We start from the raw sequence: 26,020 nt of genomic DNA, 5'->3' as shown, positions 1-26,020 counted from the left end.
TATTTATTTTATCTTGTTTATTCTTAACTTAATCATCAATATATTTTGATATCAATCAAGGTTTTGTTGATTGGATCTTGAGTTTAATTTTTAAAACTTTTGTAAAACATTTATGTAACAAAGGAGAGACTAGACATTTTCATCGAACAGAAGGAGGTCTTGTTCAGATCAGATCTTGAATGGATGAATTTAATTTTTTATCTCCATTAGATTTATTGGTGTTTTGTAAATTTACAACTAATTGATCACGTTATTTTCTTTAAAATTTTAACTTGAAGCATACATTTTAAATAGATCATATATTAAGATATTAAATATATATTCATGCAATACATAATAAATTGAAAAAGTTAAGAATAAAATCATAGTTATAGTTAAATGCATACTTTGAAGTTCGTTATTTAATTATTTTATACTATAAATATTTTAACTATTAAAATAATATTTTATATATAAAAAAATGTAAATTAATATATAAAAAAGAGGACAGTGGTATAAGTTCATCAGTTTGGATTAGTACTTATGAGTTTAAATTTATCCCTTTAAAAGACCTCATACTCATAAATTTTAGAAGAACTTTTTTAGTTAGTTGTATCAAAATTTTGAATATTTGATAGCGTAAATCCTTAGGAATATGCTTGTTGGATAAAATCTAAAATTAAACCTATATATTTTGATTCAAACTTTTTCTAATAAATTAAATCCATTATTTGTGTTTTAAGTGAAATTTTGTTTTATTTTAAAAATCTTTAAATGTAGTATAAAATCCATATATTTTATCTCATTCTAATATATATCTGACAAAAGTGCTAGCAATAAAATACTCTTCTTTGATGGAATGCGAAGTAAGAAACCAAAACCAACTTCTAATCTTCGAATTGAGTCCGAGTAAATAAGATTGGGTTGGATTTATTTTAGAATTTAAAACAAAAAAAAAATTAATGAGGAAAAAAATTTACAAAGGAGAAGAAACATGTGAAAGGAAAAAAAAATAGAAGATGAATAGTGATTTGGATGAGTAATATGTGATAAAAATTAAAAAATTAACTCTATTTATGGATGTATAAAAAATATTATAAAATTTAAACATAATTAAGTATGTTGTATACATAATTATTATTTTCTAAAACCAACAATTTTTTTTAACTATAATTTATTATCTTTATTTTTTTTCTCTTTTTATTATTATCATTAATAATAAATAAACTATTAATATTAATAATAAAGAAATACAATCTGTATTTTTATTTATTTCTTTCTAACTACATATCTCTTTTCCTTTTTTTATACATTTATTTCTTATTTACTTTTGTTCTCTCTTTATTTTCATGTCTTCTTTCAATCTCCCCGTATCTAAACCAACAGGAAAAACCTTTTGAAACTACAGTTTTGTTTCTACATCCTTATAACAACCCTGGATATACGAAAAAAAAAATTAATTAAAATATGAATTAAATTATTGACTTGTAAAAGTAATAAATATAAGTTTGTAGAGCAGTGATAAAAAAAATTGTGAGGAGTCAACAAATGACAGTCCAAACCAATAATGTTTGACAGAACAAAGTACAGGAATACATGACATAAGGGTAAAACTGTAAGTATCTTGATATTTAAAAATCTAACTTTTTTTATATATCTACTTAACAATATTATTTTTTAATTATTTTTATATAATTTTATTACAAATTCACTTTTTATTATATATAATTTTTTTTAAATCATCACATCAAAATTTTGTATACAATTCTGTTAGTATCAAACATTTAATTTTTTTCAAACCCTAAACATTGGGAGTTCTGTTTTCACCCTTTTACACAAATTTGTTCAACTTCAGAAAAACATATTTTGTTTGTTTGTTTAAGATAACCCTCTTTGTATCTCTTCTTTTGTTTCAACTACAGTTCTTCTATATTATCAATGTTCTTCTATGCCTTGTGCTTGTTTAGTTGTTCCAACTGGGTATTGATGGGTGTATCTTGATGTCGGTAATATGCGTTCATGGGTGTGGTTTGCTCCGCCGCCAACGCCAAGGCTTGTTCAGTTTATTTTCTTCCTCTGCTTCTTCTGCACTGCTGACGGAAGACCACATGTTTGATGAAAGTCCAAAATCTTATGCTAGTTTTGTGATTGATAGGTCTGTGCCCCATGTTCCCGTAACAAGGAGGGAGTATTTTCCTTTAGTGTCTAGGGTGCTCAAATCACTGAGTTGGAGGGTGGCTAGGGAAGTAAGGTTTGGGAGTTGGGTTGAAAGTCATGGATTTTCTCATTCAATCAATTGCTTTAGAATTATCGTTCATGCGTTTGCTTTGGCGGGGATGCGTTTGGAAGTGTTTGCTTTGCTTAGAGATGTTGTTGGGTTCTGTAATGAGGCCAACTATGACACCTTTGAATTGTTTTCAGTTTTGCTGGATTCACCCCACCATGTTGAAAGATCCGGCGTAGTATTTGATGTGCTTATAAAAGTGTTTGCGTCCAACTCTATGTTGGAAAATTCTCTAAATGTGTTTGTGAATGCTAAGCATGTTGGACTTGAGCCTAGTATAAGGACCTGCAATTTCTTGTTGAAATGTTTGGTTAAAGCGAATAGAGCGGAGTGTGTTAGATGGTTTTTTGAGGAATTGAAGGACCGTGGTCCATCGCCAAATATCCACACCTATACAATCATGATGAACTTTTATTGTAGTTATGTTGTGTGTGATTCAGATATGAGACGGGCTGCTGTGTTTCTAGGGAAAATATTTCAGATTGGGGAAAAACCCACTTTTGTTACATATAGTACTTATATTCATGGACTTTGTAAAGTTGGTTGTGTTGAGGCAGCGCTGATGTTAATTCGCAACTTGTACACAAAAAAACAGCTTCTCAATAGTCATTCTTTTAATTCTGTAATTTATGGGTTTTGTAAAAGAGGTGACGTGTGTGAGGCTTTGCAAGTTTTGGTAGAAATGAAGAGGTATGGGATATTGCCAGATGTTTACAGCTACAGCATATTAATTGATACATTCTGCAAGAAAGGGGACCTAATAAAATCTTTTGACTTGTTGGAGGAAATGCAACGCTCCCAGCTAAAACCATCCATTGTTAGCTACACCTCCCTCATCCATGGTCTGTGCAAGAAAAATCTGATACAGCATGCAGTGGAAATATTCCGCAGTATGGGTGCTTCTAGTGTCAAATATGATCAGATTGTTTATGAAACTTTAATTGATGGATTTTGCACGCAAGGTGATGTTGATTCAGCCATCAAGCTTTTAAAGGAGATGACCAGCTATAATTTGGTTCCTACTGCTTTTAGTTACGGCAGTCTAATTAAGGGATACTACAAACTAGGACTCTTCGATCCGGCATTGGATGTTTTTGAAACCATGGTACGATATGGTATTTGGCCAGATACTAGCGCTTGCAATTATATTCTTGGTGTATCTTGTAGGGCAGGTTACCTCAACGCAGCCTTGACGATGTTGGAGAACTTCGAAGAACATGGATTTAACCTCAACCCACATTCATATAATGCAATCATCAATGAACTTTGTAAAGAAGGCTATCCAGAAAGAGCATTGGAGCTCCTGCCAAGAATGCTTAAAAGGAATGTACCTCCGGTAGCTGTTAATTATATAAATCTTATAACTGGCTTTACCAAACAGTCAAATATAAAAAGGGCTTTGAAGTTATTCAAGAGAATGACAGAACTGGGGAAGACTTTCAACACTGTCACATATACAATTCTTATGAGTATATTTAGTCATTGTAGCAGAATGCATGAAGCATATGGCATTTTTAAGGAAATGAAAGAGAGGGGTTTGCGTCCAGATCAGATTTCATATACAACTTTAATGGCTGGCTTTGGTAATATTGGAGAATGGAAAAAGGCCTGGGCATTATTTGGAGAAATGTCGAGGGAAGGCATTTTTCCAAATGAATTTACTTATACTTGCATGATTGATGGATTTTGTAAGTCAAACCGAATAGATTTGGCCACCTGGCTGTTTGATAAAATGAACAGAGATTCAGTTATTCCTGATGTTGCAACTTACACTGTCCTCATTGCTTGGTACCATAAACATGGATACATCGATGAAGCACATAAGCTATATGATATAATGAAGGAAAAGGGTGTTTTGCCAGATGTATTTACTTATACTTGCATGATTGATGGATTTTGCAAGTCAAACCGAATAGATTTGGCAACCAGGCTGTTCGATGAAATGAACAGAGATTCAGTTATTCCCAATGTTGCAACTTACACTGTCCTCATTGCTTGGTACCATAGACATGGGTACACAGATCAAGCACATAAGCTATATGATATAATGAAGGAAAATGGTGTTTTGCCAGATGATATAACTCGTAAGGTTCTAGGTATGAATGTGCAGTTCACGAAGTCTAGGAAGCTGTATCAGGGCTCCCATGATATCAAGCTGGTATGTGTTTTGACATAATTTCTTGTATTTGACATTTTTATTACCATATGACCTGTTATAAAAAGCTTTTCTGTTAATTGATAATGATAATCCACTTCAAATAGAAGTACTAAAATTATTACTATTAATCTACTAGTATAATTGTCAGCATTTTGGCTTGCCATGTGTGTCACAGGATAAGAAGATTAAATATTTATTTCTGGCACTGAGATCCAAACGAGACATGTAGCTGGTAAAGAGAGTCAAATTTGGTAAGTTATGTGGCAGCCTATCAATACATCGGTTTTATTTGGTGATTTCATGAGTAAAAGTAATTTGTCTTACCATCCAAACAAAACTCATTTTTCCATTTTTTTTGTTTCCAAAGTTGATTCTACTTAAAAGTTCTAAACTGATTATCCAACCATACACATATCTGACTAACTAACCTTATGCTGTAGTAGGCTCATATGAAATGGTTCATTTTGTTAGATGAAATGTGTTTGGCTTGTTTTCTTCTTAATCAAGTTCGTGGCTTGTATTACTTTTGACCTAAATCCCTTTACAGTCTTTGGCTCTTTGCTCAAGTGGAAAAATGGATCTCATTCCTGGTCTACTCTATAATTTTTGCCCCAACTTATAGACTTTATAATTTTGATATGTGGAAAAGCTAATGCTATATCACATCACCACTTAAGCTAATGCAGTGCTACTTCTTTACATTGAAATCAATATCTTTTGCAGTGTTGGCTTCTAAAGACATTTTCTTTCCAACATGCTTTATCATTTATACGCATGACTTGATTCTACTGTTTTCGATGTTTGGTCAAATAGAGTTAATATTGAATATATTTCTTATATCCGCCACTTTATCTATCAGGTTTTGAGTTTATCCAATGTAAGCATTTTTTTTTGCCTCAAATGCTTGCAGACCTTTGCCCATATACACGTAAAGGAAGGGACTGTTTGTAATCTTCAATGTCCTGAAGCAAATGTACAGTCATGATTCCACCTTGCCTTTTAAAACACTTGCTAGATGACAAAGATTATGAGCGCTGGGAGTGCAGGTGTTGGAAAAAACACTTGCATGAATATCTGATGTTGTTTGTTGTCCAAGATGTGAAACCCCATGTATAGAGGATGAAGACCAGCATACTCTATGCCCAAAATGTTTGGTGAATGCATAGGTAATATACTCTTATAACCACCATTTACTTATATTTTACTGGTATACTATATACATTATAATGTAGTCGAATGATGATGAGATTTTAAAACTTGATCTGCTTATGAGAACTATTCATCTGTTGTTAGATTGATGAAAGTCAATGTCAATAAGAAGTTATTGGGTGGAGTAAGAGTAAGTATCATACTTAATTTCTTAACCATAGTGCCACCCATTCGTTGGTTCTTTTGAATTCTTAATTTCTTAATTACTAGCTTAGTCTTTATCCTTTTTTTTCATCTGCTAGATCGCAACAGAAAAGGGAAAGATAGAGAAAACTAGTAAGGGAGATTGATTGAAAATGAGGGTGATACAAAACCATCTGTGATTATTTATAGAGCTTTTATTATCAAATGTGGCGGACAATATCAAATGAATTACATTCAAAATCATAGGTAAGAGATACAAATATAATGGAGAAGCTGTAATCAAATTGGCCAATTACAAATCCCATGGTGGGAGCAATCAACAGTTACTATCATAGGCAAAATACTTAACCAGTAGGCATAGCTGTTAATAGTGCTATTGTGTTGTTGTGTCCCCATCTGTTCCTGTAACCTCAGTCACCTTGCTCCTGACAATCATTGCTGGAGAGATGCTTTTCTCAGCAAAAATTGCAACCATTTGTATCAGATCCTGGCACTATTACTCTCAGTTGTTGCAGATCGTTCTGCCCCTAAAATCAGTGTTGTTTTATGGGGTTTTTTTTTTTTGGGGGGGGGGGGGGGGGACTCGGAAACTTGCCCACCCTAATAATCTGACCACTTTTCTCATTACTTCTTTCTGCCCTAGCCTGTTATTTGTTCTGCCTTGCTCATATACATCTATCTAGCCTAGCTCTGTTATCTGGCTCCATCGCTGACTTATTAGTCTGTTGCTTCAACCCAGTTCACTCTCACTGTTCCTTGGTCTCTCCTAATTATTGTTGTGTTAGGATCCAATTTAAATGTGCGAGACCTGAGTCTCCTAATGCGGGGGGTTAATTAGGCCTTGCCTCTTCAACAACAACAACTACCTTTTGATGCAGTTCTCTCCTAAGGTTTTTATCAGTGGTATCAAAGTTGGTTGGTAATAACTTTGAGAAGGCTATCTATTGAGGGGCTCAGCACAAAGGTTGAGTGAAATGGCTTATAGTGCAGTCGCCTCTAGGGCGATGCAATGATATGAACTTGTGTTGGGAATCTCTAGCATCGGATTGTAGTTTCTTGGTCATTTATTTGTCTTGATGTGAGTCTGGTATGTTGCTAGTTTCTATTGCTCTTGATGTTCAAAAGGCATGTACTGTGAAATGTATCTTTCTATTCTGTTATCCTTTTTCTTGATTTTTGGCTGTAAATTTTTAAACAAAAAAGGCTTCCAGTTTTTTGCTTTTTGTCTTACTATAGAACCGTCAAAATTTATCTTATTTAGAGGAAGATCGAAAGCGTAGGGAATGTGAAAAGATTAATGAAATGCTCAGTATGAAAGAAATTCATTGTGGTTCCAAGCTACGCCCTTCTTGTGACATGGCAATTTGTCGAACTGAAGGTTGTAACAAAATGAAATGTGGTATCTGTTACCGCTGCAACAAAGCAATTGATCCATCAGATCCGTATGGACATTCCAGGTATTTGACTTCTTAAAAGTAAAAGCACAGTCAAAATTCTTTTGCATGATTTGCATCTGCCAAGATTCAAATTACAGAATTCTTCATGAACTCACTTTTTCCTTCTTTCAAGGGACCGTTCATGTGAGCTGTTCCCACGAGAAATGGTTGAGTCCTGGCAAGGGCGCAAAAATCATCGCCAGGCGGTAGAACGTTTACAGGCTGAGCTTTTACCACAGCATGGCTTGGCATGTCCTAATTGTCGTCAATTTAATGCAAAGGTGAGTAAAGTTTTCTGTTTGTTTCTTACAATTACATGAAACTACATGTTGGAATGAAATGATCATTGTTGAGTTACTGAATTAATGGAGTCTATGGATTGATTGAGATTATGAATTTTGTAAGCCTGTGATACAGCTGCGGGGAGCTCTATTTTAATATCTACTACAGAAGTGGACCTTCCAGTTTTCTCAACCCTCGGTGTTAATCTTCTTAAAAAAATACTAAAGAAAGAACAAACAAGTGATGATTCCTGAATAAAAATTCTATATCAATGAAAAAAACAAAAGGAAAAAATTTATTCAGAATTCTATTGTTACCTACTTACCTTCCTTTCTTTGCAACATCACAAGTGCAGATGGTTTTCGAGGATAAACTAAGGCAAATGTGGTTAGTGGAAGGAGATATTTGCTGAATCCCAAATTATTGTTCTCCAGAGTTGCCGTATACACACACATATATGTTTCTCCCTTTTCTTAAGGACAATTTTTTTTTTGAATGAAATATGTTCAGAGGTGTATATATGTATGAACATGAAATTATTCCAGTACCTGTATATTTTTTTCGAATGGGTACTAGAACGGTTATATTATTTAAATGTATATAATGAAATTAACACTAATAGTGAATTTACAAAACTTAATTTGATTAACCCTTTTTAGCTGGTAGGAATATGGTTGGGACAGAGAAGTTGAAAGAAACGTATTGATGTTGTTAATTTCAGTTAGGTGCAAGTAACATTATATCTAAAACCCTAATAAGAGTCTAATGTTGTTATGTTCCATATTACATAATGAGACCAGAATTCAGGCATCTGATTCAAGTGAGGGGGGAGAGAGAGAAGAGAGTTTGCAATGATCTTGCTGGCCCGTTAAGTACAATCGAGTAAATAAAAGCGTATCAATAAAGATTTTCAGATGCTTATACCAGCAAAAGGAATATAAGTGTGAGAAAGCTTGAAGTTTAAATATTTTATGCTTCCGAATTTGAAAATTTAATGATTGTAACCACAATCTGCTATATTGATACAGATTTAAGTGTTGAAAGTGAGATATCATGTAATTTGAGGTTTAATTGGATTGTAAATGGTTTTTTTATTCTTGATCTTGTTTTGGTTAAGTAGATAATTCATTTGAAAGCGTTTCAGTAATGTTAAATTATGTTTTAGTATATTAAAGGTGTTTTAATCCTTTAAAATGTTTTTAGACTTGTTATGCTCGTAAGAAAAAACATTTTAATTGATTAAAAATATTAAATTATGAATTAAAACCATTTAAACATTTTAAAGTCTAAAGGTGTCCTTGTTTTAATTAATTGAAAACAACATTTTAATGGATTAAAATCACTAAAAAGTTGTGAAATAGAAAAAATATATAAGAATTGGAAGTTAAATCGTGTCTTTAAGATTTTTAAATATTTTTGTAGAATCACTACTTAGACAATCTTGTAACTTGACAAATGCATTGGGAAGAGGTTTTTGTAAGATTAATGTATTAGAAGATGGTTAAACGCAATTTTAACGTGATACACGTATTGTTAAAAGTTTTCCTAAATCTCGTTTAAAAATAATTATCATTTAATCGGTTGCAACTAAAAGAGATTTAAGTAAATACTATATTAGTTTATTTGTAAAATTAGATTATATATTTTCTTACATATCAAGTTTTATTGTCAAACTATTGTTACAAAGTACAAGATGAATATTCTTTGTCAAACTATTGTTACAAAGTACAAGATGAATATTCTTTGAGCCTCAGTCACTCTCATATAAAACTAAGTATTATTTAGAATGCAACCTCTTTTTGAATAAGATTGATATTATTTAAAAAATAACAATTTTTGATTAAGACTGAGTATTATTTAGAATGCAATCACTTATAACTAAGATCGAATATTATTTGGAATGCAGTTATTCCTGCCTAAGAATAAGTTTTCTTTGGAACATTGTTACTCTTTGCTAAGGCTAGATATTTTTTGGATCATAGTCACTCCTAACTAAGAATGATCATTCTTTGTATCATAGTCACTCCTAATTAAGAATGATCATTCTATGGATCACAAACACTCCTAATTAAGAATGAACATTCTTTAGATCACATTCACTCCTGGTTAAATAACTGTTTACAAAGAAAGTGATATAAAATATCACAAGTTCATTCACTAAAAGAGGAGTAATGTCCTTAGACGAATACAAATGAAGTTCATTATTCTAAATTAGTTAAAGAACATAAATAGTGTTCTTTCTCACAACTAGGGCACAATGATCGCTTAAATATTGCAAAAAAATTTAAAAATGTTATCGTTGCCAACATTTCTTCTTCAAGGGTATCGGATTTGAAGAAAGAGTCGTTGATAATTATTTTCTAACGTCTTCATATAAATTTTCTTCTTCATATTGCATTTGTCCAAGTTCAAACATAGAGATGCATTAGATGTTTTTCATTTGACGTTAATTGCATATCTCTTTTTCAAGCAACATTATGAGGACCTAGGTTAACTCTTATCCAAACTGGAGTAAAGCACGAAACTGTACAAGGCTTCGCAGAGCTGACATTCCACTTTTTCAAAAAATTTGTTCGCGTGAATGAGTAGTGCATTCTTCAAAAGATATTTGATGTTGGCATGTCTTTGCAAGATCCTCTTGCATGTAGAACAAAAGAGACACTATCTACAATATAGAATAAGCATCTATAATATTCAAGTTAAACCATGAAATGTTTAAAACTACGTATCTCTATAGTATGGTATCTTCAAGTGTTACTTTATCAAATGAAGATATGTATACAAGATGTTATGCATTTATTTGTTAGAAGAATCACTTGTATTTGTCATGATATAATGTTGTGACAAAAAAAATCTACACGTTCTATATTTTGTTTTATGATACTTAATATAATAAATTGGAGTTTGATGAACTTTTATCAAACAGAAATTACTTTATTTGATCAAAAATATGTTTTAATGGATTAAAAACTTGTAGCCAAGACATTATTATCTTATGGATTCAAACAAATTTTAATCTATTAAAACCAATAATTTTATGTTAGAGTTATCTTAATCAATCTATGTACAATCTATTTGAAAAATTAGTTGAAATAATTTCTAAACATTGAGATAAGTTTTACAAATTAAAAAAAACATTTCTTGAAGTTATTTTATTTAACCAATTTAAGATCATCAATTGAACAAATTACATTATGATCAACTTTGTATATTTTCTTCTCATCTTGAGCTACAAGTGCCAAAAGATCTTGTTCGGGTCAAGATTTCTTTGTATTTTTTGTTTTTTTAAACATTTTTATAAATTTTAAAATATGATGAATTTGTTTAAGTAGATTGATTAGATAATTGAATATATATTATAATAGAGTGAACAAATATTTGTGTTTTTCTCTTTTAAAATATCTTTATAATTGATATATTTTTCATTACATTTTTGTTTTCTTAGAATTTAAAACATTCTTAATACTACATCTCAAATTCTAATAAAACTTGTTTTACAAATTTTAAAATTAATCATTTAAAAAAAATGATTTCGTAATTCATTTCCCTTTTACTCTATATTTATTTATTACAAGAGATATATTAGAATGTGTGTCATAATTATCACCCATCATCATTAAAGAGAAAGAAGAGTTGAAAAACAAGAATCCATCATTTCTCATTGATGGTTGACAATTAGTTTTTGTGGGATCCTTGAATCAAGTTACTCTCTACAACAATATTGTTTGTGTACTTTGTTGGGTGTATATGCATGTGAGTGTCTTAATATGTTAATTACATTTTTGTACATAATACTTTATGGTGTAGGAAGATCTTGTGGAGAGATATTTTTTGAATCCATAACATGTTGCTTTATATACATTCTCCAAGCCAACAATTCACTTGGAAAATGAGTAAGAGTATTTATATTATTATTAAATATAATAGTAAGTACATTTTATATCTTGGAAAAATAATAATAAATACTTTCTTTGTTTAGCACCCATTAGTTTCAAAGTTGTCCTTGCTTTCACATTCTTCTATTCCAAACTCGTTTACAAATTTTGAGTTTTATTAATTTTTTATTTTACTTACAACCCTATTTAAAATAAATAAATTTATCTTTATGAGAAATTCATCCCTTACAACTTTTTTTATAATTTGTTTACGAAGACTATATAAAATCTTGCATTCACATATTATATTAAATAAGGATATTTTAGACTAGGTATATTAATGCTTTATATCTATTATTCAGTTTTCTTTAACCATTTCACAAACAAAAAGGAATTGACGATTTGCATGCTTTTTCGTATTATTCTTGAAATTATCATTCTTTTAACATCTTTCTATCTAATTAATTCATCTATCTTTACTTAAAGTATTACTTAAAGTACCAAGGACAGTTATGTTTAACATTACTAAATTACATACAATACAAAGGTTCCTACATTTTCATTTGGTAAAAGCTACTTAAAATAATAGTAATAATAATAATAATATATTAAAAAGGCATTGGTATTATTTGTGTAGCATGGGCACGAAACATTTGAATGTATAAATATGATGTAGGTATGTTGGGAGGATACAGAATGAGTAATTGGAGGGCACAAAGTCCTTAATTCAATCCATTTACTATTCCTCTTCAAACCCATTCCTTTTTCTTTCCTTCTCATTCTCAAATCTAATTAATTCAATTCCTCTTTCTTCTCCAACAACTTAGGGTTTCTTTTTTTCCAACAATGCCACGCATATTTCCCTAATTATCCTCTTTTCCCCCTTTTTTTTGTTACTTAAATTCAATTTCCCGACATGGATAGCGGTGGGTCCGCTCCGGCGGCGCCGATTCCGAACGCCAACGCGCCGCCGCCGTTTTTGAGCAAGACTTACGACATGGTGGAAGACCCTTCCACCGACGCGATCGTGTCGTGGAGCGCCACCAACAACAGCTTCATCGTGTGGGACCCACCCGAATTCGCCAGAGACCTTTTGCCCAAGTACTTCAAACACAACAACTTCTCCAGCTTCGTTAGACAGTTAAACACTTATGTGTGTTTCTTCTCCCTCTCTTTTTTTCTCCATTTCGCTTTCTTCACTCCACTCTGCTAATAGTGGCTGATTGCTTTCTATGATGCTGTGTTGTTTATTATTATGATTCATAAGTTTGATGTTTCTAAATGTTTGTTTGCCATATAATATATGGAGGAGTGCTGTGGTGGGATAAGGATTTGTGATTTTGTTTCTTTTTATGAAAATAATGACAGCAGTTTTGAGATCTTGTCCTCCTTGTTTCAGTAAATAGATGAAGCGGAAGATGAAAATAAACCAACAAAGCTGTTCTGAGGTTAATCAGTTACTTTGTTATTGGTAGTTTAGTGATGAGTTGTATATCAGGTTTCACATATTGTGTGAAGGATAGACCTGTCACCTAACGAATTGTTGTGAAGAGGAATTGGGGGTCTGTGGAAAGATTCTTGCTATAAAGTTATGATGATATCCACAGATCGTTCTATGGTTTGCTGGTTTTTTTTTTGTACAATTACATTAGCCCTTTGTTTCCAGAGGCTGTGTTTATGTTTCTTTATAGATACTTGATTAATTTTTGTGAAGCAGAAACTTTTGATACTTGGTAGTGTTGTTATCAATTCAATTTTTATAGGAAGAATCATAAAGATGACCAGAGGATTAGGATTTGTAAACAACAAGGCAGGCCTGTTTGATAACTGATTGCATTTAGGAAGAGTGTGCAAACTTTGCAACTATGTTGTGGATTTTATCAGTTGTCATAGAGGTAGGTCTGTGTGTTTCGGATAGTATGAAGATGTTGTATTCATATGAACTTATGAAGCACAAATACATCTCTTGATTGAAAAGTTGCAGTTTCTCGACGTGTTAAACACTCTTCAATAGGTGTCCAATTAAAAAAAAAATTGTGTGCTCAGACACTTGAGTTGACACTATAATAAGACTTGGATACTTAAGTCAATACTTCCATGTGATTATTATTTAAAAAAAAATCAAACTTCAGAAAAATCAACTTAAAGTATGCTATGAACTATTAAAAAATTATGTCTTACTCTTACTCTTTTGTGAGGCTTATTATCATAGAAAAAGTTGAGTATACAAGAATATGCAGATATTCTTTTGTTAATTTTGATATTTGGTTATATTGTGGATATTTCATTTCATTTTAGTGCCTCTGTGTGTATGAACAAGCATATTACTTTTAAACTACTAGCAATTTTCTTATAATAGGAGGATAATACATATGTAGTCTCTTGCTGAGTTAAGCATAATTTATATTATCAAAAAGCTATTGAGGCCTGAATCAGGGTTGCAGTAAGTTCTTTTAGTCTTCCCGTTAACATAGAAAGCTACCTACCTGCCTGTGTATTTTGTTATTGCCACTACTTCAGATTTTCTGAATTCTGTTGGAAGAGGAATTTGAATTTCATTTATTAGTTTAGTTCCTTTCTTCAGATTCCAGATCAGTTTCACATAAATAATTTATTTATTTTGGTGGGGATTTGATTAGCTATGTCATATTTAATTCCTGCAGAATTCTTGAAAAGGCTGAAGTTGTTGAGACATGAGTTCCATTGCTTCTTATTGCAGAAATGAATTGACCTTAAATGAGTTAACTAATAACTAGTGAAAATAAGATGTATACTCAAGACTGTCCCCAGCCTAATTGAGTAAATAAGTGGCAGACTTTTTTGGTTGTAAAAGTGGTCTATATGTATATCCCTTGTGGGTTTGGTAAACATCTACGTCTAGATTATCCCCTCTCTGAACCTGGGTTGAGAGTTTAGTGCATAACATTTCAGCTTTCATTTAAACGTTGGTTCCAGGTGCACAACGTTTAATTGAAGTTAGATTTTTTTTTTTCATAGTTAGGCTTTCTTGCATTCTTGTGCTATATTGTTGTTGAACTTTGTTTATCATCTAAATCTATTTTTTAGGTTTAGCTATGCATACTTTACTGTTTTATATAACAATCAAGTTCTGTGCTGTTTCTGAGTGTGTCAACGTCTGTCCTGTCTTTTTCCCTCACTAACAATCAATTCATTATCATTATGCAGGGTTTCAGGAAGGTCGATCCAGATCGTTGGGAATTTGCAAATGAGGGTTTTTTGAGGGGTCAAAAGCACTTGCTTAGGAATATAACACGACGAAAACCTGCCCATGGTCAAAATCATCAACAGGCTCAGCAACCCCATGGACAGAGTTCATCAGTAGGGGCATGTGTTGAAGTGGGAAAGTTTGGGCTTGAGGAAGAGGTTGAGAGGCTTCAAAGAGATAAGAATGTGCTCATGCAAGAGCTTGTGAGATTGAGGCAGCAGCAACAGACCACTGATAACCAGTTGCAAACAATGGTTCAGCGTCTTCAGGGAATGGAGCAAAGACAGCAGCAAATGATGTCATTCCTTGCAAAAGCTGTCCAGAGCCCTGGATTCTTTGCTCAGTTTGTACAACAACAAAATGAGAGCAATAAGCGCATAACTGAAGTCAACAAAAAGCGTAGGCTTAAGCGGGAAGGTAATGCAGAAACAGAGTGTGCTGCTAATCCAGATGGACGAATTGTTAAATATCAACCTCTGGTGAATGAAGCTGCAAAAGCCATTCTCAAGCAAATCATGAAATGGGATACTTCTCATGTAGAATCTTTTAATAAAAACCCCGATGACTACATGATTGGTGATGCTTCATCATCTTCCAGTGGAATGGACAGTAGTGGCTCTTCAGGCTGGACTTCTGGAGTTACTCTTAAGGAGGTATCTCCAGCTTCGGTGCAGTCTTCACACGTTCCAGCTGCTACTGGGACCCAAGGGCATGTCCGCCCAACTGTTAAACCTGAAATTTCATCTGTACCACAAGCAGTAGCTTCTGAAAATGTTACAATGGATGGAGGATATGTTGCGCCTTCTATCCCTGTTTCTCGAGCAGATGTGGTGATCCCTGATCTTCCTCCAATAACACAGATGGTGACAGGAAATATTCTTGATATTCCCGAAGAAAATTATATGGCAACTGAGACGGATGAGGGATATATGGATCCTTCATTGGGCGCTGCTGGGTCATTTCCCATTGATTTTGAAGTCATTTCACCTGATAACATTGATGATTTGTTAGGAAATCCTTCTATTTGGGATGAAATTTTGCAAACACCAGTTCCAGAGGATATCGAGACCAGTATTGCCGATGTATCCAACGGGAATGAGGTCCAGCCAACGGAAAATGGATGGAACAAAACTCAACGTATGGATCACCTTACAGAGCAGATGGGTCTTCTTTCTTCTGATACAAAACGAGTATGATCATGTATGAAATTTATATTAATCTTTCATTTTGTCCAAGGCCTGACACAAACTATACACGACTGTAGTGATGTCTATATTATATATAATTTCACTCCCACTTGGTCACTGAAAGACAATGTTTTTCGTTTGGTCGTCTATGGATTTAGTCTGTCGTGCATTTAAGGCAAAATCTAACTATCTCGTTGATATAGACATACAAAGTCTTGTATTACATATGTGCTTTTACATTGATTTTTCATTTGACTTGGGTTGAAAACAAGTTACGAACTTGTGGCCTTGTCGTGGACTACTTGGGGAGTGTTTGTGGTTATCTGATCAGTTTTTCCAATGTTATAGGAAATCTATGAAGTTGACTTATATGTGAATTAGATTGCAGTTCTTTCTCCATTTTCCTCGTTTCTTTGGCGAGGAGGAAAATGGGAAAAAGAAAAGACGTTGATAATGATTACTCGATGTGTCTGAAAAATGTACGGTGGCTGACAGCAGTGGTACGATATTAAGCTGCCGGCCGTTTGTTTCTAGGTGATTCTTATTTGGTCCTCTCCATGGTTGTTTCAACTGATGGAAAATAGAAGGAATGAAATTGAAAGACATAAGTGGTTGCTCCCTCTTCCCTTTCTTTTCATTCTAACCAATTATATTGTGTAAGAAGAATTATGCATGTTTATTGTTTAACATGATAAATAATTTTAACATTGAATGAGTATATTTTACTCTCTTTTTTTCCTATTAGAATCTTTTAAACTTTTTTGTTATCAACTATTACGATTACGCGAACATGTTCTATTCAAGAATGTAGTGTATGAAGAATTGTAAATATTTTTTATCGAGATTACATGTACTGTAGTACTTTTTTTAATCTCGTAAGCAATATGAAATACTCCCTGATGCACTTTTATAAGTCACTTTTATAAGCCATGCTTTGAAAAAAAAAGTTGGTCTTTAATATAAACACTTTACAATTTCAATAAATGTAACTATTTATTTTCTTGATATGTTCCTATTAAATATATGATTATATGTGTCATCCTAATATGTGTATTACAATTAATTAATTTAATCATATTTAATAAAAGTAGAATTAGAAGAATAGTAAAAATAAGATGAATTATTGATTTTTTTTCTGCTGTAATATATATATAAATTTTCAATCAACTTTGTAACTGTTAAGGTATTATTATTGTATATTCATAGGTACCCTTGAGGCTAAAATTAAATACAAGCTTTAAAAGAGATTTCTAACTTCATTTGAGACTTTCTCAAATTAAAGATTGATCAAGTATGAGATGGGTAGGGATGATATCTTTCTAATTATATACTATATTTAGTTGACTAAGTTCAAAAAATTTGAAAGAATTAAACAGGTAGATTGGCTTATGTTAGTAGGGAGTTGAAACAAGGACAATGTTGATGTTGGTAGAAATATCTTTTGGAAGAAGAAAAATTAATATACTAGTAACTTTTCTATTTATATTGGGATACTATGTTGAATGTGTTGTTGACAACTATTGTGTGTTGAGTTTGTGTCAAATCTCCATAACCTATATGTTTTTGTTCCTTAGTACATTAAAGATTGTTAGATTAAATGTGTGGAGTTATAATATATTGTTAAAGTTTTTCATATTTAGATAAAAAAAAAAGCAGAGATAAGAATCATGTATGACTAATCTAATGTTGACAATATATTAGACTTCCTCTAGTATGATGAGTTACATCCTCCTGTTAGGATTAATCTTTATTTGAATAAATACAATTTTATTGAATTTAAGCTTTAGATAGTTGCTCTTTTGTTTTTTCATCCCGTACTTTTATATCTTCTTCTTTTTTTATGGTATTTGAGATATCAATCTAGTTAGGATTTCAAATTTTCTTAGTAATGTTGAGAATGTTTGTAGAAAATTAATATTATTAATGTATCATAAAAAAATTACATTATCATTACTACAATAATTATTTTTCTATGTAGAGACATCTTTGGAAGAAGAAAAAGTACACTACAAGAAAATCACGAAATAAAGACCAATTTTTTAAGATCAAAATAATTAGTTACAATAGAAACTAAAATAGAGACCATTTTAGAAACTAAAAAAATTAGTTTCTAAATTAGTTTATATTATTTTCTATTATTGTTAAATAGTTTCTAAATTGGTATCTGATTAGCAACTAAGGTTTTAGATACCAATTATTTAGTTTCTAAATTTAGTCTCTAAAACCTTGGTTGCTAATTAGATACCAATTTAGAAACTATTTAACAATAATAGAAAATAATAGAAACTAATTTAGAAACCAAATTTCTTTTTAGTTTATAAAATGGTCTCTAATTTAGTTACTATTGCAACTAATTATTTTGGTTTCTAGAAATTGGTTTCTATTTCATGTTTTTCTTGTAGTGGTATACTAGTAATTTTTTTATTTATATTGGAACAATATGTAGAATTAGTTGTTGACAACTATTGAGATCATTATGGATAATAATTTTTGTGAGATATATAAATTGAGTGTGACTCGAGTTGCAGTGTGTCAAGTCCTTCATAATCTATTGTATTTGGAGTTATAATATAATTTTTAAAGTTTCTCATATTTAGATAAATAAAAATAGAGGTAAGAATCATATATGATCAATCTAATGTTGACAATATACTAGATTTCCTCTAGTATGATGAGTTAAATCCTAATACAATTTTATTGAATTTAAGCTTTAGATAGTTGCTCTTTTGTTTTTCATCTCCGTACTTTTATATTTTTTTTTCTCCTTTTTTTATGGTATTTGAGATATCAAATTCCAAATTTTCTTAGTAATGCTTGAGAATTTTTTGTAGAAAATTAATATTATTAATGTATCATAAAAAATTTACATTATCATTACTACAATAATTATTTTTCTATGTATTAATTGAATCATCAAATAATGAAAGATTTTAGTTTCTTTGCATGTTAATGTAAAACTTAGTTTCGATTCGATAAGTATAAAATGCATGTCGGCTACATTGACAATATATTATTTTATGCAATGTATGTTTATGTAAAGATGCGTATTATTATTGTATTATTCCATTGACTTAGGAGTTTGCATTGATTGGGATGAATATCATGAAGTTAACACCCCCCATGTGTTCCACAGAGTGCCCAGCAATAATACTTTTTTTTTAATTTAAAAAAATGTTAAAATTGCATGTCTATATCTTTTATCAATTACCAATTTATGTTGAACAATTTAGTATTATTTAGTGGAGTTTTTCTCTTATCTACATTTTGTTTGATTTGCAAGTTTAAATTTAAAACGTGGCTTAAAGAATTTGAATCCAGTACCTTTTACATCAACAACTTAAGATTTGTACTGATATTTTTAATTTAACTTATTAAATGTATTCAGATTTTTGCACCTAACTTTTACCTTCAGAAACGATGCATATCTAATAAGAAAAAAAAATGCCAACAACATACTCTTTTAAACACTATTATTGACTGAAACTTTATTAAAATTACAGAAAATTATAAATCTCACTTCTTAACAAGTCTCTATCATCAGTTTATAATTTGTAATAAAATATATTAGAAGTGCCTTGAAAAATGTGTTGTTATGTAGTGAGCAAATATTCATAAAAAAATGTGTCTGCAACAACTATTATACTTGGTTTTCTTCTTTTCCCCTGCACAGTTATCTTCCATCTGAAGACAATTTGCTTTACTTTATATTTCCTTTTAAATCATGACACCATATTTTTCACCAAAATCTCAGTTTCCAGTAAAAAATGTGCAGAATTTGTAAATGGTGAGTGAAAAGCAGAATGTTATTTGGTTTGGCCTTGAAGTTAGGTTTATGATCCGAAAAATCTTATATAAGGATCCTGACTGCTCGGGAATTCTATTATTTCATCTGGGTTTATGTCACTGCTTTGCATGCTCATGACTTGATTATAGGCATCTCCATTCATCATTCCTTTATAATAATTTCTCCAACTTACACACTATAGTTAGGTGTAGATGATGCACACCTTCATCCTAACTTTAACAAACACCGCAGGGTTGAGATGCACATGTTTAACGAGAACCATGAAATTTGAGATTTTAACTAAATTTGGAACCTAAACTGAATTCAAGTAAATTGTTAAAAAAGATAAATAAACAACAATTATCACAACCATGCAGTGATAAGCTCTGATATCACCACCAAAACCTCACCTGTCCATCCATTTCGGTAACACTTGTCATCACTCTTATAAGCCAAACTTTACAGACAAGCACGTGGCTTTGTTTTATGAAAAATTTCCCATTCTTCCATTCTTTAAACCCCATGTTTCTTTTTCTTTTGTTTAGGCTCAGAGAGTGTTTTCAAGTGTGAACCAGGTAAATGACATTGGTTATCAGAGAGAGAAGACACAAGCAAGCTCTAAGCCTTTCATTACCAAAATCTCCTTCGATTTCAATTCCATCACATTCAGATTTCCCTCACCAAATCCACGTACCAGCACTGCTCACATCCCCGTCTTCCCATGTAGACTCTTCTCCAGGCATTATCAAGGACCTTTCGGACCTTGAGAAGCTTTCAGTTCTTGGCCATGGCAATGGTGGCACAGTCTACAAAGTTTATCACAACAGTAGCCGCTCCTTCTATGCCTTGAAAGTGCTACGCTTGAATGAGAACGATCTTGGCATTCGAAAACCCGCTACACTAGAGGCAGAGATTCTGAAGCGAGTGGATTCACCATATATAGTAAGGTGTCATGCAGTTTTTGAGAATGGTTATAGCAATAACAATGATGGTGACAAGGGAGGTGACATTAGGTTTGTTATGGAATACATGGAAGGAGGGTCGTTGCATGATGTGTTGAGAGAGCATCATAGACTGCCAGAAGAGGTTATCTGTGTTTTGGCAAGGCGTGTTTTGGAAGGACTTGGGTATCTACATGGCATGAACATTGTGCATAGAGATATTAAACCATCAAACTTACTTGTGAATGAAAAAGGGGAGGTAAAGATTGCAGATTTTGGAGTGAGTCATGTGGTGGAAGGTAGGTTTGAAGGAAATGAGTATGATGCAGGGACTTGTGCTTACATGAGTCCAGAAAGGATTGATCCAGAAAGATGGGGTGGTGAGAATGCAGATGAGTTTGCAGGAGATGTGTGGTCAATGGGAGTGGTGATGTTGGAATGTCTTTTGGGTTATTTTCCATTGATTGGTGCAGGGCAGAGAGCAGATTGGGCAACTTTGATGTGTGCAATTTGCTTTGGTGAGAAGCTGGAGATGCCAGAAAAAGCATCTCCAGAGTTTCAAAATTTTGTGAGGAGATGTCTTGAGAAGAATTGGAGGAAGAGAGCAACAGTATTAGAACTTCTCCACCACCCTTTTCTCACTCCAAAATTCCGTTGCTCTTAGGGGTTAAGTTCACTACATTTTTATTCTTATTTTTAACTTTTACCAATACTCTTCACTTCATTATTTTCTACACCATCACAAAATAATTAGGGTTCACAAATAGGGTTCAGATTTTGGAATTTTGAGGACATAATATTAAAAACTTACTGGCAACAATTGTGGAAATTACTGTCAGCAAATAAATCATGTTTTTTGGACGATGAATTGAAGAAATAATTGCCTTAGCAAATTGCTTCACCCACCTACCAAATTTTAACATGCACCCTATTATTGAACTGAACACCCTATCATTGAACTGAAATAACCAAAATATCCTTGTAGTTTTTAAATAATAGTGAAGGACGTTGGTTAAATGTATACTGATTTGTTATTCCAGAGTAAATTTCTGGATTTTGGTATTTCATAATATATTTTTGGATTTTTTTTTTATAATATTTTTGGATTTTAAATTTTTTCAAATTATCTTTCTAGATTTTTTTTAGGAATGTATTTTTTTTTATTTTGAAATTACTTTTCTAAAATGGGATTTAGATTTTCTAATTCTATTCTAGAATTTCATTTTTTTTAAATTATATTTTGTTCAGAATATATTTTTAGTTTCGGATTTTGAATTTTTTATTGTAGAATGAAAGACAATTTTAGAATTTCAAATTAAGACATTAAAAAAATTAAAAAATATCTTAAAAAATACAAATATAATTAATAATTTTAAATTTAATCAAATAAAATATTACTATTTTTTTATTCTGAAATACTTTTCTTTTCTAGAATGAGATTTTGGTTTTCCAAAGTTGGAATTTTATTTCTAAAATACGAAAAACTTATTCTAGATTTCTTTTTCCAAAATATATTTTTTGATTATGGATTATCAATTCTAAAATGGAAGACAATTTTAAAATTTTAAAAGTTCATTAAGATATTAAAAAAGATTATTAAATAAAAAACGGTATTAAATGTTTTAAAAAATACAAATATAATTAATACTTCTAAATTTAAGCAAATAAATATTACTATTTTTTTATTCTTAAATTACTTTTTTAAAATGTGATTTTGATTTTCTAATTTTATTTTTAGTAATAGATCTTTTTTTTCAAAATATATTTTTTAATTTCGAATTTTCAATTCTGAAAGGGAATTTTAGAATTTCAAAAGTATATTAAGACATTAAAAAAGATTATTAAATAAAAATACGGTATTAAATATCTTAGAAAATACAAATATAATTAATACTTTCAAATTTAAGCAAATAAATATTACTAATAATTTTTTCCGATCTTTATTATTAGACACATTTGAAAAAAATTATACATTTTTAAAAGATATTTTATAATTTTGATACTATTTTAAATTTATATATTCTTTTAATACAAGAGTATTTGTGTTTTTATTGTTGAATAGTTACAAAATTGTAAAATCATTAATAATGAAAGTTAATTTAATACATTGATATTTTTAAAAATATTCAACTAAATTAATTACTTTTATTAATATCCGTGATCAAGTTAGAAGTTTCTTTTGTATATTATTTTATTCATTATAATATATGTGCTATTAACTCAAGGACATTGACCTCCTTCCAAAAAAAAGAAATTGATAAATTTCAGAATAATAATGATTAACAAACTTATTTAAATCTATAATTAAATGACAATTTCATTTTATTAATTAGTCGTTTCTTTATATTATTATTTTATTATAATAGAGTTGTTGAGAGACGACTTTAGTTATCAATTTCACCAAAATTTTAAAAAAGTTGAAACTTTAAAGAATGTTGATATGTTAACTATCCATCATCATATGACAAATAAAAAAACAATTTTTTTCAGATAAGAAACAATTTATAAATTATATTGATTAAATCACAATTATAAAATAATATCTTTAATACAGTTATTAAAGTAATATTTTCCAATTTTAAAACAAAGTATCGCCAATTACTTTTAATCATAAAAAAAGAAAAAAAAAATTGTTGACACTCTTTCAAAAAAATAACATTCGACAAACCACTTTTATAATATAATAATATATATTCAAATTTTAAATTAAAGATCAATCAAATGTTTTTAAAATATTATTATTTAGAAATGTCATATTATTGTACAGTGCCAAAAAATTTGTGTCCACGCACAAACAACAGGAATGAATTCGTTAGCCACTCGTAAATAGTAATGTTAATCTTTTCTTTATAAAATCAATAGTCTAGCTTATACATTAAAATACCTTCAGTTTTGCAACAATCAACTGCAATTATTAATTGATCCCTCAAAATTAGAACAATAATACCATACTGTATAAATATTAAAAACACTAGCTTCCAATGCAGGCTAGAAAGACTAACACAAAATGTGAGTGACAATCTTGCATGGAAAGAACCTTCGTTTGCAATAATCATGCTCTTCCAGAGTCTGAAGATGTAGAGTAACAGCTGTGTTTTCAGGTGAAAAACAAATATGGCTTAAGAGTTCTTATCTGTTTCCAGATCACAGCCATAATCAATTCAGAATAGAAGAATAGTGCTTTGAGGTGAGTGTTCCAACTATTTTGGGGGAGTCAAATTCCAATTCTTTGAAATTTCTGTGGGCCTATAGAGATGACCACCTGCAAAAAAATGTTCACCACAAACAAAGCCTAAGTGTCAGGCTCGGGAAAAATGGGATACGTTCGTCTCCTATCTATGACATGAAAAGGAAACGGATACTCAACAACACAAACCATGATGCGAGGACCATAAAAAGAGCTATACATGGCTACATATCATTCTACTTATGTCAAAGAAATCAGCAAATGAAATGTTATGGTAAACGTTGAAAGCAAAGTTGAAAGTTTAGAACACGGATTGATAAGCGTAAACTAATAAAAGGGAATTCTTTTCTTATTTTATTATTACTGATAACAGTTCTTACACAGGACAAGTTATTTTCTATCAAATATTCTAACAATACTATACTGCTTATAGGTCCAAACTTCTGCCCATAACTGCTCCTAAGTCACATGATTAGTGACTACTACTCAAGAATTATGATAGTTATTATCAGTCCCCATCAAAAAACTTTATCACATGGAATTTTGATATGAACAGATGAGTTTAAAGTAAATATCACAGCACATGTTGACAATCATCAGTAATACCAGATTTCAACCATGTACCAAGAAAGTATATATTTTCAAGACTTCATTATTATATCATATAATAAATATATTAGGTATGTTTGGATTCCACTTTGGGGTGCTCCATACTCGGTTTGGATAGTTAACTCCATTTTGTGACACGTTTAGTTTTCCTCAAAAGTACATTTGCACACTAAAATTTTGCCTGAGGCCAATTTTCCATAAAAGCAAAACTTGGGTATCTTGGATATTTGTTGCAGACTCAGTTTGCAAAATGAAAACTACTTCAAGACTAGGTTTCCCAACTTTAACCCAAATACACGCTTAGTTAGGGAGCCAAACTAGGTGGGGAACCTTGAGTTGAGCACTAGGCTGCCCTTGCTATGCCAAATGCATAACTGCATACGTATCACAGGAAAATACACATCAATACTGATATTTAACACCATGAAATCAAGGATATGAGCATCAAGCCATCGACTGAAGTAGGTAGCATCAATTGATTAAATCCAAGGATAAACTAAGATTTTATGGTGGTCACATTTTATGTTTTAATCAACGGAACAAAAAAGTACCTAAATATTGTTCTAAAATATTCCAAGAAACTTAGAACATATCATAACAAAATCATTAAGAGATCGATAAACAACCCACCTCGATGTGATACAAGGTGAATCCGCGAACGAGGCCCTTCAAACTTCCAGTTATCTTCAACCAACGATTTAACCTCCTTGTCAAGTGCAGCCATGAGATCTGATTTCAGAACTGTGAAATATGAATCCAGAATGACAAAATGAATGCCTCATACGCAAGTTCAGGAAGAACAGACAACCGAATACACTCTAATTTTGATCCAAAACTACACGGAAAGATGTTGCACTCCAAGTGAAGCAAAGTTTATCTTTCCCTTTCCTTCTTTTCAAAACCAATACATGGTGAATGAACATAGGAAACCAGATCAGAAAGGCCAGGCTGGTATAAATCCTACCCAGAATGTAATTTAAGACCACATATTAATTCAAACCCGAGAAACCCCAAAGGAGAACACAAAGAAAATAAATAAATAATCTATATCCAACGCCAAAATCATTAGCCGTAAACAATAATTGAGAGTAACTCAGGAATCTCAGTAGTTGCAATGCTAAATAAGTACAGCAGAAAAGAAGGAAGTAAACTTGAGACTAAAGACACTGAAAAGAAATCACATTAAAATAAAATAGTCAGAAAGGGACAGTTCGAAGAACTTCACCCTAATAGCTAACGGGTATGATATACATGTCAATGGTGAAATGACCGCAAAGGTTCAATTTTGAAAGAAGATCACAACAAAGGAAGTAGAATGAATGAAGCCCACCTATCATGGTTTCGTCTTTACGCTCTAGCGATGACATATGATCAGACGGAAAAATAAAATCGTCACCGGATACAGTCGCGTTGCTGCCGCCGCCTCCTCCTCCTCCACCACCTACAACTGCCGTCGTTGATAGTGAAGAATGAGCCGGTGATGAATTATTCATCGTTCCCCCAAAATTGATTTTTCAGCGGTTGGTCTTCTGAATATGAATAAGAACCAGTGTGATACTGATGCTTTTTGAGCTTGCGTTCAGATTCGAAACTGTGTAATCAAGTTTTGCTTTGATCGTGGGAAGGATCGAGCCACCAAGTTTTGAAATTTGAATCAACCCTTTTTCCTTTTCTTCCACCCACATCCACACAAGGCTCTGGCCAAAAGAACAAAAATGC

The 26,020-nt window shown here is 31.5% G+C and overlaps 4 protein-coding genes across 7 annotated transcripts; 3 read left to right on the top strand and 1 right to left on the bottom strand.

The window, feature by feature from the left end:
* Nucleotides 1-1,782: 1,782 nt before the first annotated feature.
* On the top strand, nucleotides 1,783-8,132 carry LOC137811246 (uncharacterized). 3 transcript variants are annotated; one of them, XM_068612911.1, is made up of 6 exons: nucleotides 1,783-4,421; nucleotides 4,597-4,672; nucleotides 5,332-5,587; nucleotides 7,036-7,231; nucleotides 7,344-7,491; nucleotides 7,848-8,132. In XM_068612911.1, exons 1-2 carry the CDS (start codon nucleotides 1,980-1,982, stop codon nucleotides 4,648-4,650), a joined length of 2,496 nt encoding a protein of 831 aa, XP_068469012.1. In that variant the 5' UTR covers nucleotides 1,783-1,979; the 3' UTR covers nucleotides 4,651-4,672; nucleotides 5,332-5,587; nucleotides 7,036-7,231; nucleotides 7,344-7,491; nucleotides 7,848-8,132. The 3 variants fall into 3 exon arrangements, with proteins under 3 accessions (XP_068469012.1, XP_068469013.1, XP_068469015.1); XM_068612912.1 differs by having other exon boundaries at nucleotides 1,793-4,421; nucleotides 7,628-8,132; XM_068612914.2 differs by lacking the exons at nucleotides 7,036-7,231; nucleotides 7,344-7,491; nucleotides 7,848-8,132 and adding an exon at nucleotides 5,715-5,799 and having other exon boundaries at nucleotides 1,793-4,421.
* Nucleotides 8,133-12,000: 3,868 nt separating this feature from the next.
* Nucleotides 12,001-16,052, top strand: HSFA1D (heat shock transcription factor A1D). Its single transcript, XM_068612908.2, has 2 exons — nucleotides 12,001-12,520; nucleotides 14,554-16,052. Exons 1-2 carry the CDS (start codon nucleotides 12,284-12,286, stop codon nucleotides 15,787-15,789), a joined length of 1,473 nt encoding a protein of 490 aa, XP_068469009.1. The 5' UTR covers nucleotides 12,001-12,283; the 3' UTR covers nucleotides 15,790-16,052.
* A 4,091-nt stretch (nucleotides 16,053-20,143) lies between these two features.
* MKK10 (MAP kinase kinase 10) lies at nucleotides 20,144-21,373 on the top strand. Its single transcript, XM_068610777.2, has one exon. It carries the CDS (start codon nucleotides 20,144-20,146, stop codon nucleotides 21,167-21,169), a length of 1,026 nt encoding a protein of 341 aa, XP_068466878.1. The 3' UTR covers nucleotides 21,170-21,373.
* A 1,955-nt stretch (nucleotides 21,374-23,328) lies between these two features.
* SAMBA (valine-tRNA ligase) lies at nucleotides 23,329-26,020 on the bottom strand. Of its 2 annotated transcripts, none has more exons than XM_068612907.1 (3): nucleotides 25,632-26,020; nucleotides 24,932-25,030; nucleotides 23,329-23,767 (listed from the first exon to the last, which is right to left on the bottom strand). In XM_068612907.1, the coding sequence occupies exons 1-3, from the start codon at nucleotides 25,792-25,794 to the stop codon at nucleotides 23,706-23,708; spliced, it is 324 nt and encodes a 107-aa protein (XP_068469008.1). In that variant the 5' UTR covers nucleotides 25,795-26,020; the 3' UTR covers nucleotides 23,329-23,705. The 2 variants fall into 2 exon arrangements, with proteins under 2 accessions (XP_068469008.1, XP_068469007.1); XM_068612906.1 differs by having other exon boundaries at nucleotides 24,932-25,042; nucleotides 25,632-26,018.

The sequence above is a fragment of the Phaseolus vulgaris genome, chromosome 2, assembly GCF_051622355.1.
Source record: "Phaseolus vulgaris cultivar YP4 chromosome 2, ASM5162235v1, whole genome shotgun sequence".
In the NCBI taxonomy this organism is placed as follows: Eukaryota; Viridiplantae; Streptophyta; class Magnoliopsida; order Fabales; family Fabaceae; genus Phaseolus; species Phaseolus vulgaris.
Note: the sequence above shows the minus strand (reverse complement) of the source record. Positions and strands in the feature narration are given on the sequence as shown.